General features: G+C 34.8%; 1 protein-coding gene across 18 annotated transcripts in view; it reads left to right on the forward strand.

Moving 5' to 3' along the window:
- STAU2 (staufen double-stranded RNA binding protein 2) overlaps positions 1–17489 on the forward strand; it is a 297168-nt gene that overhangs the window by 218273 nt on the left and 61406 nt on the right. For 11 of the 18 annotated variants that reach the window (XM_041769188.1, XM_041769196.1, XM_041769189.1 and 8 more), the window contains one exon: positions 3707–3927. The exons of 2 other annotated variants lie outside the window; for them this stretch is intronic. In XM_041769188.1, coding sequence (XP_041625122.1) covers positions 3707–3898 — 192 coding nt within the window. In that variant the 3' untranslated portion in view covers positions 3899–3927. Of the gene's footprint in view, positions 1–3706; positions 3928–17489 lie in introns of those variants that run through there. 5 more of the 18 variants (XM_041769208.1, XM_041769209.1, XM_041769198.1 and 2 more) reach the window with 3 other exon arrangements.

A 17489-nucleotide genomic window follows, 5' to 3' on the forward strand; every position in this document is an offset into this window, starting at 1 on the left:
TTCAAAGCCTGAGACCAAGAGGATTAGAAAACCATTTATGATCATGGAAATTTTGGTAAGAAATCATTTGTTTGGATCCAGAAACTCAAGAAACTCCAGCAAACTCTGTGAAGACTGGGTTTTGTTTTGTTTTGTTTTGTTTTTCCTATTTTGACACAGCTTACAACAGAGAACCAGACATCATCATGCATTTCCAGGCCCAAGAATTGCACTCTCTACTTGGTCCTCAGCCCTCTTCATCCCCGTATGTACCTCAAGGCTGAGGACTTGAGCTTGATACTTTTTCCAACCTCTTTTGCCTCTTATTTCCAATTTTCTTAGCTTCAGCTTTGTGACCTGCCTCAAATTTCCTATGTTCCTGACCTCAATTCCTGTTAATTATTATTGCTCCACCCTAACTCTTGATCATCATGTTTCCTCCTGCCCAGCCCAGTAAACTGATCCTGACTTCTGATTGTTTCCTTTGCTTAACTTGTTTCATTAATTTTTACATACTTAAAAAAAAAATATCTCTGCCGCGTTTAACCCTAGACTACACTCTAGTTCTGGTTAGGCCTGCCACACTGGTTCAAAAGAAAACTCATCCTTCTCTTGGAGGATCATGATTTAGGTTTTTGACATTTTACATGTCAGTTCCAGAGGTGATACTCAGATAACTAAAGAGTTGAGGTCAGAGTCACAATGAGAAATTAGGGCTAAAGGTATAAATTTGATCCCCCTATAAGCACAAAATACAGGAATTAACCAAAATACACACTTTGTGAAATGCTGCAAGGTAAGGCGATGCAGAACCATTGGAAACCAGGAAAGGTTTTGGGTTTTTTCCAGAGTTACAAGTTAAAAATATATACAGAAATGATTTATCTTCCCTTCAATTATCTAGGTTAATCATTGTAGTGAAAACTAACTGCTTAAAGGGAAACCAACAGATATGGAACAAGGCTAGTTTGAAAAAATCACTTAAGGTTATAAAAAAAATTCATCCGATAACCTTGATGTGAAAGAAATGTTTAATCATTTTCTAGTAAGAAGCTGACTTCTGTTCTTAGGTCTTATACAAAACACGAACCCAACTATGAAACTGCCTCCCCCACTAGGTGGCAAAAGTAAGCTGCTGGAGAGAAAGAAAACAACAGGACTTTTGTGCCCTCCTATGTCACTTCTTCCTAAATGATGTGACCTTAAAACTATCATTTTGAAAAATTCAAACACTGTATCCAGTTGAAATATACAGTCTGTGTAGTACCTACACTTTCCTGTAAAATAGAGGAAGGAAGGATGAAGATATACCTTGTGTTGATTTTTGGTAACAAAGACTTAAGTTTGGGGACACACTATAAAATACTTAAATATTTACATAAAATACTAAAGAGAAAATTACCCTGGCCACTCACAATTTCGTCCCAAAATTTTTTGAGAAATACTATTGAAGCCTGAACTAAATTTTACCAACTTTGTAAGCCACTATATCTGGTAGTACCTGATAGGAAGTTATCAGAAGTCCTAATTTAAACTAATACCAATCACTGCAGATTGCTCTCCCCTCTGGGCTTGCATGAATATAAAAGGTTTCTGGAGGTCTGATTAATTTTGGGGGCCTTGGAATACACTTCAAGATAGCCTGAGACAAAATAGCCTGTTCAAAGTGTGCTATTTAAAGGTTTTCTTTATGAGGGTCACCAAGTATTAGTTCACTTTTATTTTTTAATATTAACATTAGTAGTATTTTCCCTTCTATTAGGAGTATTTTTTCTTTCTTTTTATGTGGGTTTTACTTTATCCTTTTGCCTCCAGATATCTTTGGAAAAGTAGCAGACGACTGCTTTAATTCTGAAAGGAACAGACCCCCTCCCTCAGGTTTGTAAGCCCAAGCCAGAACCACCAGACAGTCACAGAGTTTCCCTGCAGCTCTCGTCCTTCAAAACCAGAAACAGTATAAAGTTAGGGGGGACAGTGCTCAAATCTCAGCCAAAAGGCACATTTTAAAATCTCTTCCTCTCAAGTACATGCTCAGGTATCCACGGTGCATCACTTGTCCAAGTGTTCTTTTTTTAATAGTCTAATTGAAGAGCAGCCAGTCATTTATTCATCCTTTCAACAAATATTTATTCAGTATCTCTATGTGCCAGGAAGAAAGAAAAAAAGAAAGAAAAGAAAGGAAGAGAAAGAAAGAAGAAACACTGTTGCTTTTGAAACTAGAGGCAAGGTGCTTGGGTGTTTTGTTGTTGTTCTAGATGAGTAACTTTCAGATTGTGACTCACGGTTTAGGTCAGTTCCATGAAAGGAAACCCTATTTTATTCATTCTTCCATTACAGTCTTCTCAATTTATGTAGAAGATAGAACTCTGAGCAGAGAATCATGTATCATCTCAGGAAATGAGCCTCGCTATGACTTTAAGCCTCATTGATTTGGAGGTTTTAAAATTTGACCACTTATATAGGGTAGTAAGGGATATATTAAGCAAAACTTCATTATAAAGCACTTCAGTGTACCACGTATTCATTTTTGTTTTATGCCAAATGATGTCCCCCACGCACGCTTTCATATGCAGTATATCTTTTTCACCATTACAAAGAAACCTATCATTCAGGGCCTATTGCCTAGTCCCTGGCATCAGTATTGTTATGGGCTTCTACTGTCTCATTTTATGAATGAGGCTGATCTCTAGTCTCACCTCCAATTGAATTTATAATTGAGAGATTAATCATTTCTATTGTTTGCTTTGGAGAGGAGATTACAGGCAGTAACAGTTCTTGCCACTGGTTTCTACAGTGACTGCTCAAGGAAGAATAAATCCAGAATAAAAGATTATGATTACATAAAACTTAATTCATTCAATAAACCTTTATTGAATGTCTGCCGCATACAAGGCAGTGTGACAATATATGGGTCAATGGATCTGAAGATGTGTGTGTAGAAAATGGATGCTCCCCCTGAGGAGTGATCTACCATGGTTAGAAGAAAATCCATAATGCAAATGAAAGATCACTGGCCTATGAGAAATATAAGCAAAATGTTTAAGGAATTTTGAGGACAGGGCAGGGAAGTTTTGGGCTAAGAAAATTTTATGCAGGAGATGGCCTTCTCTGTTGAAGGTGAAGCATGAACCGGATTTCCCTCTAGTCAATAGAGAAAAGGGCGTCTAGTAAAAGGCCTTTGGTCTGGCTGCAGGGCTAACAAGAGCTCAGGCTCTGGGGAGGGAGGAGTGAGCCTTGTTCAGTGGACAGAACTCTGGTTGAAATACAGCCATAGTCTTTAGATATTGTGAGAACAAGGACTAGAACGAGAGAGAGAGATCAGACTGTGAAGGTCTTGGAAGGCAAGACAAAGAATTTGGAGTCCACCCAGTGGGTCATGAGAAGCCATGAAAATCTGTACATATGCAAAGCAGTTATGACTAAAGTACTGACTGGCATAGGACACATATGATTACATTAAGCAAGAAATAATTTAGCACATTAATTTGAGACATATCTTTTTTTAATTCTAAAATTCTATGGCATAAACAATATAATACTGCCCTCTTGATAATATAACATTATATCACTCAGATCAATTAGTTTATTTCTTTAATTGGGAACATATATCCTAAAATACTATGCAGTGCAGGAAAATCCTACTGCAACATCATGGCTATTCTGCTGCACCTGAATGCTTTGCCAGAAAATAATTTCTAATTTTAAGAAAATATTTTTCACAAATCAGGTAATCAGGTCTTTTGAATACCATTGGAAGGAACCCGAAGAATCGTATCCTGTGTGCCACTTCTGGACACTGCACCCACCCCACCCCACAGTGGCTATAGAAATGGAAACCCCTTCTTTCTTTTTCCTTTGTGGAATAATTGGTACTTTCCCAGGATTAGCTGCTCCTGGAGAAGAAACAACAGATAATTGAAAACGTCTTATTTACATTTATATTTTGTTTGACATTTGTGGGCCAAAAGACAAACTGCAAATGGCCTTGGTCAGAAACAATAATCTTATTAAACATACTTTTGGAAATACTCATTGGGTTTTATATATATATACATACATATATATATTTTTTTTCCATTTAGGCTGGAATTGTGGATTCCATGATAGGTAACGGAGAACAAAGAACGAAGTCAAAGGTTCTCTCCCTGGAAAAATATGTTAAACATTATAATAGAATTTGTTCAGGAAACTGACCTAAGCCTTTACCTTTAGAAGTTTAGAGCCTGGGAAATGTTTTACTTATCCTTGCTGAGGAAGATTTATAGAGAAGTAAAATGTACTAGTATCCCTCTTTCGTAGATAAGGCATCTGGAGTGTGTGTATATGGAATGGATAACATAATAGCAACAAGTGTAATCGATATTTAAAAGTTTTAAGACATTGAATATAAATACACAATTCTAAAATAGGTCATACTTTGCCATTAATATCTATTTTCTGGATTTAGGTTATATTTCCACTTAAAAGGTAATGTTATTCAAGATAAATTTTTAAGACCTAAGGTACTTAGTTCTCATTAAATAACATTTTAATGAGAGTTCAACACTTTTATTTAGTAAATATCCAACTGGGAAGGTTTCCGCATTTTCTTTTTTTTAGTAGGAGAGTTTGCACAAAAGGAGTGTTTTCTTATTATCAAATTAGTTACTTTGAAGTATCCGGCAGATTACATCAGTCTCTTATTTGAATTGGGACTACAAGAAGACATCTATTGTACATCATTAGTGATGCATTAAATTGGTTATTTATGTTTTAAAATCTAAGCATAGTAGAATCTTTTGTGTTTGCCTTCGAAGATTGCTGTTATAATAAAACATTTTGAAATGAGTAAAGTTGTCCTTTTGGTTCAGTTAACGCATCACTGGAGAACCTAAAGATTTTAGTCCCCAACCACCCATCTCCTAGTTTAGTAGGAAGTGAGAAAACCACAAATATCTTTATATTTTAAGGAAAAATGTTACAGATCATTTGTATAATCACTTTATATTCACAGTTCAGAAAATAATAAAAGAGGGACGCCTGGGTAGCTCAGCGGTTGAGCATCTGCCTTCGGCCCAGGGTGTGATCCTGGAGTTCTGGGATCGAGTCCCGCATCAGGTTCCCTGCATGAAGCCTACTTCTCCCTCTGCCTGTGTCTCCGCCTCTCTCTCTGGGTCTCTCACGAATAAATAAATAAAATCTTTAAAAGAAAACAAAGAAAAGAATAAAAGAATTGTTGGTCACATCACTGGTCTCAAGCTTAAGTTTTCTAAACATTTGAACATAATAAGATAAAATATACTGTGCTATTTTATCATGATCTTATATTATTGTAGTGGTCTGTTCTTGTGACCAGTAAGATTATGTAGTTATAATATTATTATAATTATATATTAGTATATTATATATTATAATTATATATTATTGCCTTTATTATAACTACATAATATAATTATTATAACTACATAATACTATATTATAAAATAGTTATTATAAAGTTTATAATTGGAATTGTAACTAAAGTATATATTGGAAATCTTGTTTTCAAGCTTCTACTTAAAAAAATTTGTACAAATGATGAAAAGCAGAGGACCAATAATATTTTTTTACTGATCACTGGCAGAAATTAGTATATTTGGCTAAAAGTTTCCCACAATATGTTTTGTAATCCAGTACTAGGAATGGTTAAAACTGTTTGTTTAGTGACTAAATATATAGTAAGCCATATTAGCTGGACCAGTAGACTGGCAGAGAATGGATCTCATGCTTTTTTTGAATCCCTTATAGTACTAGATATATATATATTGAAATATATGTATATTTCAATAATGACTGTTAACCATAACCTCACCTCTAAATTCCCTGAGAAAATAAAGGATAAATAAAATAAGACATGGAGTCCCAGCTTCAGAGCAATTCATAAGACCACCTCCTTTACCTAAACACTACTTGCCTTGGACTAAGAGGTATTACACTTCTGATTAAAGTTACCGCTACCTCTGTGGTCTAGAGTCCATCTTCTGGGATATTCTGCTCTTCTAGGACTTTGTTTCCCAACAGTTGCCATCTGCCTGTATCTTATTCTCTAATGTCTTCTCTCCCTCAATTTAAAAATATCCCCTTCATTCTAAAGTCTTCCCCCTCCATTATACCTTCCTTTCTGAGCTATTATATTATTTTCTTCTTTTTCTCTATTGCCAAACTATTTCCACTTACTCGTCTCTTACTTACTGGTATATAGTGCAAAGGAATACAGTACGATTTTTATCCTAATCACACTATAGTTGCCCTGGCCATGGTCACCATTGTGCTAATAATTGCCAAATACCAGGGCCTAAACTCATCCCTCATCCTAGTTGACCTTTATTGCCTTATTGCTTCCCTCCTTTGTGAAACCCTCTTCTGCCTTGATTTAATCTTTTTCTTTTGACTTCTTGTCTTCTGGGGGCCCCTTACATGCTGCTGTACCTAAGTTTTATCCTGAGGGCTGAGATGTCTAAAATCTGTAGTGCAGATTAGCAAGCTGGAAACATGGGCAGAGTTGTTACGATCTTTAGTATGAAATGTATAGGGCAACTGGCAGTATGGAAATTCAAGCAGAATTTCTGTGTTATGGTCTTGAGGCAGAATTCCTTCTCTGGGAAACTTTAGTTTGCTTGTAAGATGTTCAACTGGTTGGATAAGGCCCACCCACATTATCAAGGATATTCCCCTTTGCTTAAAGTCAGTTGATTTAAAAACGTCAATTAAATTTACAAAATACCCTTATAGCAACATCTGAGCTGGTATTTGGCCAAGCAACTGGGCACCACAGTCCAACCAGGTTGACACATAAAGTTGACCATCACATTCTCTAACCAGCTCTAGGCTTATGTTTCCTGGGATAGTTGGAGGACATATAGGTTGAGATTTGACACGTGGTTCTTGTGCTCAACAGTCTGGGTTACCTTGGGCAAGTTTCTTAATCTCCCCAAATAGCAATTCCTTTGTTTTCATAATTATTGGTCTGTTTGTTTTCATGACATATTTATTCTTTTTGTATCAGTCCCATGCCTTTCATAATGCTGGTGACATAAATACTTGATGAATGGATGCAGTGCATAATGAATGAAAGCAGGAAAAAGATTTGAAAATTTTTAAAAATATTTTGTTTTTAACTAATCCCTACCCTCATTTGGGGGCCTTGAAGCCACAATCCCAAGATCCAGAACCACACACTCCACTGACAGAGCCAGCCAGACACCTCAAGATTTGGGTTTTGAAGTCACCCAAATGGAGAACTAAGATTCAGACTTCAAAATCAAATTATAACTTTTTACTAAAGATTTCTTTAGTTAAAAAAAAAATACACGTACCTACATAACATATGCATTGTGTGTGTGTTTATTTATAGAATGAATGCAGCCACAGTATTTACACAGATATATATTGTACAGTTTATGTCTTCTGTGGCCGTTCATGCAACAAACATTGAACAACTCCAAAGTGCCAGGCAGTCCACTAGGTATAGGCCACATAACATTAAGAGTCTCCCTGAATTTACTTTTATTACTCTCTTCACTGGCTTCAGTAATAAATGTTTACATTTTTCTTCAGAAACAAGACAGTAGTATGTATCACACTGGCTCTGCTGAATTCTCCTTAAGTAATACAAATCAGGTAGAAAGTTGACTTCAAATAACATGATTTTATCTGAGAGGAAAATTTACAAACACAACATATGTTGTGTTAGCATATGTTATGCTAATTATTAAGGGATCAAATATGTTGTTATGTTGCCCCCTCTAAATAAGAATTAATATCAGTTTTCACTATATATAATGTTGAAATACATTTTAGAGATTTTCAGAAACGCTTCTTGTATTTTGACAAAGCATGTGAAATGTTAATTATTAACTTTTTAAAATAAGATTTCTGTTATACAATGGTTTATAATGATACAAAAACACTTGAGTGTGCTATTATTTTTATAAATCTGAGGGGAAAAAGAAGGTTCCAAAGATTACAGTAATATCAGACAATACCTTTATATAATTTTTGTAAAGTTTGGTATAGCAAACTCATAAGCTAATTGAGATGATGTACAATTGTACCTGGAGATAGATAACTTGCAGGAGTCTGTCACAAGTATAATTGATAATTGAAAAGTTGTCCTGTGATGCAAGCAGGTTCTACCCGAGTCTTTAAATTACTAAGGTGTGCAACATAGCTAATGGTTTATCCATTTTTCTCCATTAGAATCTATCATCACCTGTTTTTTTTTTTAATTTTTATTTATTATTTATGATAGTCACACACAGAGAGAGAGAGAGGCAGAGACACAGGCAGAGGGAGAAGCAGGCTCCATGCACCGGGAGCCCGACGTGGGATTCGATCCCGGGTTTCCAGGATCGCGCCCTGGGCCAAAGGCAGGCGCCAAACCGCTGCGCCACCCAGGGATCCCTATCATCACCTGTTTTAATGAGCATGGCCTTCCCCAGTAATAGGCTGCCATGAATTGATAATGATATCTGTTATTAAACATTGATTTGCTTATGGTGTGGTTCACTAATATAAAAACTATTTCATATCATTTAGACTTTTCATTTCATTTAGACTAAAGGAAACAAAGCAGAAAATTAAATAGACTTAGTCACTGTAGGAGTAACTTTGAATGTTTATTCATTTGAAAACAGTCCTATGATTCTTAGGATTACGTAAAGACCTAAGCTTCAGATGTAGGTCAAATCTGCATCATATAATATGAAATGGGGACTTGGCGATTATTTAATAGACATAAACCACTTTAATAGAGTAATCCACCCTTTGGGATTGAATTCAGGAAATAGTTGCCAGTTCTTTACTTCTTAATGATTGTTAAGTGTTCGGAGAAATCATCCCCAGTTTAAAAATGCCCGATAAGATAGGAAAGTAACAAATCTTTCCTGATGAAAGTAGACCTCTCATGGAAGCATTGAATCTATAATTTTCATATCCTTGGCTGAATTTTATGTGATTTCTATTAATATATTAATTTTGACAATAGAGTAATAGTAGAGCTTTTAAATAGTAGTAGAGTTTTTAAAACTGAAAGAACTCTTAGCAACTGTCTGGATCTCTGCTGTCCAATATGTTAACCATTAGCCACATGTAGCTACTGAGCACTTGAAAGGTGTCTAGTCCAAACTGGATACATGCTGTAGGTACAAAATACACACAGATTTCAAAGACTTAATACCCCTCCACCAAAGTATAGAATCTCATTAATTATTTTATTGATTAAATATTGAAATGATAATATTTGGCATATATTGCATTAAATAAAAAATTATTAAAATTAATTTCATCTGTTTCTCTTTACTTTTAAATGTAGCTGTAAAAATTACATATGTAGCCCACATTATATTCCTGTTGGACTGTGCTGGTTTAGATCAACACTTATTTTAAAGATGAGGAAATTGAAACTCAAAAAGGTGAAAGGATTACCCAAACTTGCACAGCTTATGAACGCCAGAGCTGAAACTCAAACCCAGGCTTTCTGATACCGACACAGTTCTTTCCATTCTAGCTTACTTCTTTCAAATATAGCAGTTAAACACAGAGACACACACATTCCAGAGTGTATACGTCTAAGTACTGGTTCCTCCAAAGTGGCCATGTTAGCATCTTGGGAGGCAATGTATGTTTATTTTAGTGATATATTTAAGTTTCCACTTTCAGAAATGTCTTCAGAATTTTCCAAACATTCTTTTGGTAGCAACTTTATCACTTTTTGTGGTGGCTTTGATTCCTAGAAATAACTATAAGTCATTTGGAGATGTCAGCTAAGTAGCATTGTGTCTGAAATTGTGGTCATAAAAGAAGGCAACTTTGTGTGTGTGTGTGTGTGTGTGTGTGTGTGTGTGTGAGAGAGAGAGAGAGAGAGAGAGAAGACACACACATTCACACAGTCTTGTGAAAGACAGTTCCAAAATGGAATTCCACACTTTATTAATTGTTGATTTCCCAGATGAATATTAATAAGACAGTACTCATTTGTATACATAATTTCTGAAATATTTTAATCATTGTTATTTTATAGTCACATTTTTCATTAGATAAACCCAAGAATTAATCTTAACTATACACATTTATATTGAGCTTTGGAAATTATTCCCCCTGGTTGCTTATGATTTACTTTAAGAGACACTGTCTTTAAATGTTAGTAAATTAAATAATGAAGAAAGTATCAATTTTTATTGACATTTTACTTGACAACTGAAAGACTATAATATGACATTAAATAGAGAAGACATTAGATAAGAAAAGAAATCAGTTCATAAAGTTACTCATGATATGCTTTTTAAAATAACTCATCAGAAGAAAAATGTAAATGCTTAAGATAAACTTAACATTTTGACCATTATTCTCATTAACCATTAAAAAATTCTCAATTCCAGTTAAATGACACAATACTTTTACTTTATTGATCTATGATGCTAAGTATTTATATAACTGAGAGGAGAAAGCACATTGTTTACATGTAGCAAAATGAAGAAATCCTTCTCTATTATGTGGTTTTTATATTAAGCAGCACACTTAATATAGTATCTGTAAGTTATTAAATGCCATAAATATATTCTTCTATATATCATCAAATTTTATACATATTTGGCACTTAAAATCTCTAAAGAGACCAGTACACTTCTATTAGATCAGTTTCCTTGCATGGTATTTTGGGTCATACCCAACCATCCCATAATGTGATACAAAGTAGCTTTATATTTCAATTGCCAATAAAAAAATCATACCCAACAAATAAGAGTATAAACTCTTCTTTTTACCAATAAAATACATTAATTTAGAAATAGGAACACAGTTTAGGTGTTTTTTGGTTTTGGGTTTTTTTAAAGATTTTATTTATTTATTCATGAGACACAGAAAGAGAGAGGCAGAGACACAGGCAGAGGGAGAAGCAGGCTCCATGCAGGGAGCCTGACATGGGACTCGATCCCCGGTTTCCAGGACTTGATCCCAGGTCTCCAGGATCACACCCTGGGCTGAAGGTGGTGCTAAACCACTGAGCCACCCAGGCTGCCCACAGTTTAGGTTTTTAAATGTTCTTATTATACATGACCCCAGAGGGTTCTACAATATCTTGTGGTTTATCTCCATTTTTGGTGCAACATGATTGGAAAAGCATTGCTTTTCTTACTCCATGCATATGAATCAGCAGTCTACAAAATTCAAAATGTTATCTGTTGACAAATCTTTCCATTGAAATTTAAGATAACACTATTTCTCAGTAATCTTTATATTTCTAGTTAAAGTATAAGTGGTTTACAATTTATTGTTATTCTGGATCATTTTAGAAAGCTTCTTTGCTCTGAGACATGTCAGGGATTTTTTTTTTAAGATTTTATTTATTTATTAATGAGACATCCACAGAGAGAGAAAGAGAGAGAGAGAGGCAGAGACACAGGCAGAGGGAGAAGCAGGCTCCATGCAGGGAGCCTGACATGGGACTCAATCCTGGGACTCCAGGATCACGCCCTGGGCCGAAGGCAGGCGCTAAACCGCTGAACCACCCAGGGATCCCCCTGTCAGAGATTTTTAATACAGGGTGGCAGGACTATAGCTGTATTGTTCATATTGTTCCAAAAGGTGACAGATTTTGATATTCAAATTGACTGACCAAACTAAACTAGTTGTATTTTCTATCTTCTTTTGATATTTGCCATAGATGGCCGTGAAAATCATTCAATCCTTTCATCTTTTAGGTAAGGTTAAACTTCATTGTATACAAAGATGAATGAAGGATCTGTTAATAGAGGTAAAATGTCAGTTCAGGAAAATGTTACATTGAAAAATTATACATGCTCCTTGTAAATCAGCTGCGTTCTGGCTACTGTATTTGCTTCATCACATATCTCCCTATTTCAGCATCTCTATTAATCTGTCTTGGTGGGGGATGATTTCAAAGAATGAAGTAGATGTCCATCCCCATCCCAGTAATTTTTAAAAAGATTTTATTTATTTATTTATTTATTTATTTATTTATTTATTTATTTATTGAGCAGTGGGGGAGGGACAGAAGGACAAGGAGAGAATCTTGAGCAGACTGTGCTGAGCTCATGGAGCCAGACCTGGGGCTCGATTGTGGACATGTTTTCATTTCTCTTGGATCAATCCCTTAGAGTGGAATTGCTGGGTCATAGAGTAGGTATAGGTTTTATGTAAGACACTACTCAATAGTCCCACCAATGATGTATGAAAGGTCCATTTGTTGCACATCCTTGCCCACATTTGGTGCTGTCCTTTTAATTTTAGCCATTCTGGTGGGTGTGTAATGGTATCTCATTATGGTTTTGTTATTCCTTGATCGTAAATGATGTTGAGTACTTTTTTTATGTGTTTCATGGCCATTCATATATCTTACTTTGTGAAGAATCTGTTCAAATTTTTGCCCATTTTTAAGTAGGTTGTCTTTTCATTATCAAGTTATAGGAGTTCTTTATATATCCTAGATACCAATTCATATATATATATATATATATATATATATATATATTTGAAAATAGTCTTTCCTAGTCTATGGCTACCTTATTCATCTGATCAGTGTATTTTTATGAGAAGTTTTAAATTTTGAGCAAGTCAAATTTATGGTTTTTTATTTTATGATAACTTATCTTTTTAAGAAACTTTTGTCTATTCCTGACACATGAAGATATTCTCCTTTGTTTTCACCAGAAGTTTTATAGTCTTTACATTTAGGTCTACAATGGACCTAAAGTTAATTTTTGTGTGTGGTGAGAACAAGGAGTTGTGGTGTTTAGTTTGTTTATTTTCACATGTGGTGTTCAGTTAGGAATCCTAACACAGTTGGATGATTTTGGTGTTTTGTTGAAAATTAAATGACCAAGTGAGTGTGGGTCTATTTCTTGGCTATTTTGTTCTAATAATCCATTTGTCAGTCCTTATACTAATATTACTATAGCTTTATATTGAGTAAATGACCATTTTTAACAGCTGCATATATACATATATATATATGCACACATATATATCTTTATTTTCTTGCCAACCTAATTCAATTTTAATTAAATTTAATTTCCAACTTTGTAGAACCATAAAAAATACTGCCATGAAAATCCTTGCACATATATCTTTCTCCACTTGTTGAATTATCTCCTTGGGGTTAATTTCTGTATGTGGGAATTCTGGGTCAAAGAATGAGGACATTTTTCATTTTGATGTAAAAACCCTGTCTGCCTTTTACACTCCCATCAGCCTTTGCACTAGAGTACTATGTTCTTTTACCATACAAAGAATTAAACTTCTAAAAGGTAAATTTCAATAACAGGAACTGATGAGCTTGGGCCCTGAGAGGTTTATGTATATGGTTGTGTGTATATGTTTATGGGACTGGCATTCACTTAAGTTTCTTACTAATTTTTATCTCTGAATTAAATGTAGGAAGTATTTTCAACAGGGTACTTTTCTGGGAAACATCTTGCCAGTATGAGGTGATTGACTAAGCCTCAGATTCCATTTTAGCATCAGCTGGTAATGGCTGTGTGTTGAAGGGAGCAGTAGGTGAGGTTGACTAAACTAATGAGCACAGCTATGATTCTGGAGTCACCTCTGAGAACTCTCACTGAACTCTGTACTTAGGCTTTCAAAAACAACTAAAAATCCTTGAACAATAGAAAGTAGTCTGGGCTCATTTAATGGATACCTGGTAATTTTCTGACATAATAGTAGCTTGTATCGCACAGTTTACAATGCCAATCTGAATCAGTAACAATGAAATGCTGTATTATTTTTGTACTCTGTATTTGTACTAAACTCTTAAATGTTGAGAGTTGAAAACAAAGCTTGGTACTGGACCTCTTTTCACCCACCCCCAACTCCCTGCTCCACCCCCACTTCTTGGGGTGTGGGGAAAGAATTTTCCACTAACTCTATCTCTGTCTGGCAATTTTAAAGAAAAAAAATTAAAACATGCCAAGTCAGAAAAACACTGAACCATGAGATCTTGCTGGGCTTAATGGTGTTTTTCCTTTAGTATATTTAAAATGCAAAATGAAGCCTAGTTCTGATTTATTTCTTAAGGACAAGTGTAACGCATATTGAACTGGGGAGTCAGAAGATGGACATTTTGTGTAACACATTGATCAATAAATATGTGATCTTTGGCAAATTACTTAAATCTCTACTAGGTCTTTGTGGGCCTCAGTTTCCTCAACTGTAAAATGAGAGTTTGATTTGGAGTATCTCTAAGATTTCTTGCTGTTCTGTAACTCTGATTGAATCTGTTCCAGATTTCTAATTTAGGATGAAAGTTTGCTTGAAAACCAGTAGATTTTAAATATGGCTTAGCTAATTTTTTATTGGTGAGAAAAGAATGAAAGTATAACTTTTTTAAAAACATACATATCTGAACCCCTTCAATCGCAATTTCCCCAACCATGCGTGCTGTGCCTCCTAAATACTGCCAGAGAAGTCTAGGATAGTTTTTTTTTTTCCTATGCGAGTACACACAGAAATGTGAGGGGAAGTAGACTGTGTGCCTTTTTGAGTCACCTGTTGAGAAAATAGGCAACTATTGACAAGTCTGATTCATGGCTGAGTGACTGCTCTGCTAGCCTTCACATGATCCCCACTGAGCAAAATCTTTGACCGCCTGCTAAACGAGGTCTGTTTGAAGTTTCTTTTTAACATTTCCAAAACGTTAATTCAGCAGGATGTCTCCACTGGGGTTCTCCATGTCACCAAATCAGCAGCTGTTGAAATCCATTCACTTCAGCATGAAATGTTTTCATAAGTGCTTTTTTTATTTGTGACAACAGCAAAGTAAACATAAGACTAAAATTCTACCTCATTCAACATTTACATGTGTTAAAACTGCTTCTGATTGCAGTTTACATTCATGGTATTTATTTGCAAGCATTAATACCAATAGACAGTTTTACTACAGAGGATTCTAAATCAGCCTTGCCTACAAAAATATACCATACCATGTATTTCTTTCTTAAATCATTTATCTAAACATTTATACTTTGAAAAAGTAGGGATTCATACTATGACTTTTAAGCAGAAGTTTATATTCCTTATGAAGCCCTGATTTTTCTGATTTTTGTGTCCATAGCCAGTTTAGGATATGTTTGAATCTCCAGATGAACTATTTATCAATTTTGCATGACAGTATTTATAAATTCTTTAAGATATTTGCCACTTTAAAAGGAAAAATATTAAGCTTCTAGGGAAATAATTCAACAGAATAAAGTAATGTAAAATTCTTGAGGTAAAGACCAGAGGCCAACAGAGTCTGATGGTAAAGATAAGGCACAGCGAAGTCTACAGATTATATTGAATTGTTTAAATAGTGCTGTACTCCTTAAAGCTAGGATCTTTTGTTCATTGTAAGTAAAAGCCATATATCTTTAAGTGATTGCAGAGTGAAGCATGAGAACTGCTACATTTTCTCAATGTAGTTTGAGCCGAGTCCCTTTTTCTGTTTGTTCAGATTTTAAAAGACTTAAGTGTAGTTTTATAAGTTCATTAACTTGCTTCATTCTTTGAGATGCATTTCACCTCCATATTATCAAATTTCATTACATGCAAGGAATTATCAGATCAACCCATTATACAGCCTAGCAGCATGAAGTCTTTTTCCGTCTACAGGGAGAATATTGTGTAAATCAGCCTCTCGGGTTTCAGTGGGAGGCAGAGGGTTGCACGGTGTCCATTTGTCAAGTTGATTGCACCGCAGTGAGGTTACATTAGCTTGTCTTTGAACAGAAGTGAAATCTTATGCGAAGCTCCCCTTTCTGTCATTTACACTAACATCCATCCTCTTAAACCGAGGCCTCTGAGAAAAACAAAGTGATGGCACAATATAATCAGTCACTCAACTTGTCTGTCATCTGTTTTCTTAAGGAAATGACTTTTAAGTCAGAGCAGAGAACTGTAGAAAATTAACAAAGGTTGTAGTAGTAAAAGTAGGTGGAATTTTTTTTAAACTGCAGATGTCTTTTTGAGAAGACTTTATATGCAGAATGGCAAAAAGGATCCCCCTCCCTTCATAATGAATCTCGTGAAATGTATTTCTTCTTGAATAATAGACCTACTGCTGTTAACAACTGGAGTCTTTTTTTTTTTTTTTTTTTTTTTTTGCTTAATGGGACTGCATGTTAATGCTCTCAAGAAACTTTCTGTAAAACTGAGTCTATAAAACTCTTAGCCTCCGTGGGTCCTCTGACAATTAGCTTGCCACCTTTCAGTTCAGAGCTAGCCAAATTTCAGTTATGTAACGGCACATCTTGCATATAGTAGGCTGCTTTAGGGTAAATGGTACTTTAAATGTAAATTATTGGCATTTCATTACCTAATATTACACTTAGATAATTCCTTTAAAACTCTTAGTCTCTGTTAAAACCATAGCTATATTGCCAATGATGGCCAATCTAAGGCTGGCGATCAAATTTGCAACTTTTATTTCCCTAAGCCTGTTTTATGGGCTGAAACACTCAAGTCATTTGCACCCTTCATTCATCATGAAGTAGTTAAACTCAGATTGTTAAACCAGGAGAGATTAACTGGCAGACAATGGTACATTAGATTAGGCCTCCTTTGTACTTAATTATTTATTCATCCCATTTCTGGACATTTGTAGCAAACTGTCTTTTGGTGGATTTTAAAAGAAGCTGGAAGAGAATTTTAAGACAAAGGGAAATAGCCAATCTTTTTTCAGTAATGTGATTAGTATTTTTTACCATTTTTCACTTACCTTCTCATTGACTAATATTAAAGACCTCTTGAAAAAGAAATAACTTGTCAGTATGCTTAAATGTAAAGGAAGTCTCCCTTGCATTTGCTTTGTAGACATATTTAGTAGTTACTCTGCTGTTAGGTTTAAAACAAAACAAAACAAAAATTGAAAAAACACTCCCATCTGCCAAAGTATTGCCAAAGCACACTCAGCCTTTTCTTGAAAACTATTCTAGAAGAATAGTAAGACAATATTCTTACCAATAGTAAGAATTGGTAGACAAAAATGATCCATACTTCTTAGTAATAGAGAACAGAAGCTTAGATCTTCCAGAAAAGAAAATAGATCAATACCTATTTTAATTGTAGTTAAATGCATTTTACAAAACAAGACTATTATCAATTCCAGTGTTCTTCAAACAAGTTTTTAAGCATTTTATTATAGGGAAGTTTTAAATTTTTCTTCCCTTTTGAAACTTATGTGAACATTTGGAATTAGTGAACTTCTGAGAAACCCAGGAGATCAATCTTGATTAGTTTATTTTTCTTAGCAAAGATTTTGATAGCCTGGTATAGCCTTTTTTTTTTAAAAAGAACATTCCTTATTTCCTCTGTTGAGAGATGAAATACTGTTAAAGGCATTTAATATATGAAATAGCGAAAAACATTTTAAGTAACTAAATCTTTCATTGTCAGTGAGGAGAACTCAAATTTAAGACTGATCTTTAATTGCCTTTTTCCTCATATTACTTTTTAATTTAACCTCAAGGTGATTTTTAAAGTTATAGCTTAATTGGGTG

The sequence above is a fragment of the Vulpes lagopus genome, chromosome 9 (assembly GCF_018345385.1).
Source record: "Vulpes lagopus strain Blue_001 chromosome 9, ASM1834538v1, whole genome shotgun sequence".
Classification (NCBI taxonomy): domain Eukaryota; kingdom Metazoa; phylum Chordata; class Mammalia; order Carnivora; family Canidae; genus Vulpes; species Vulpes lagopus.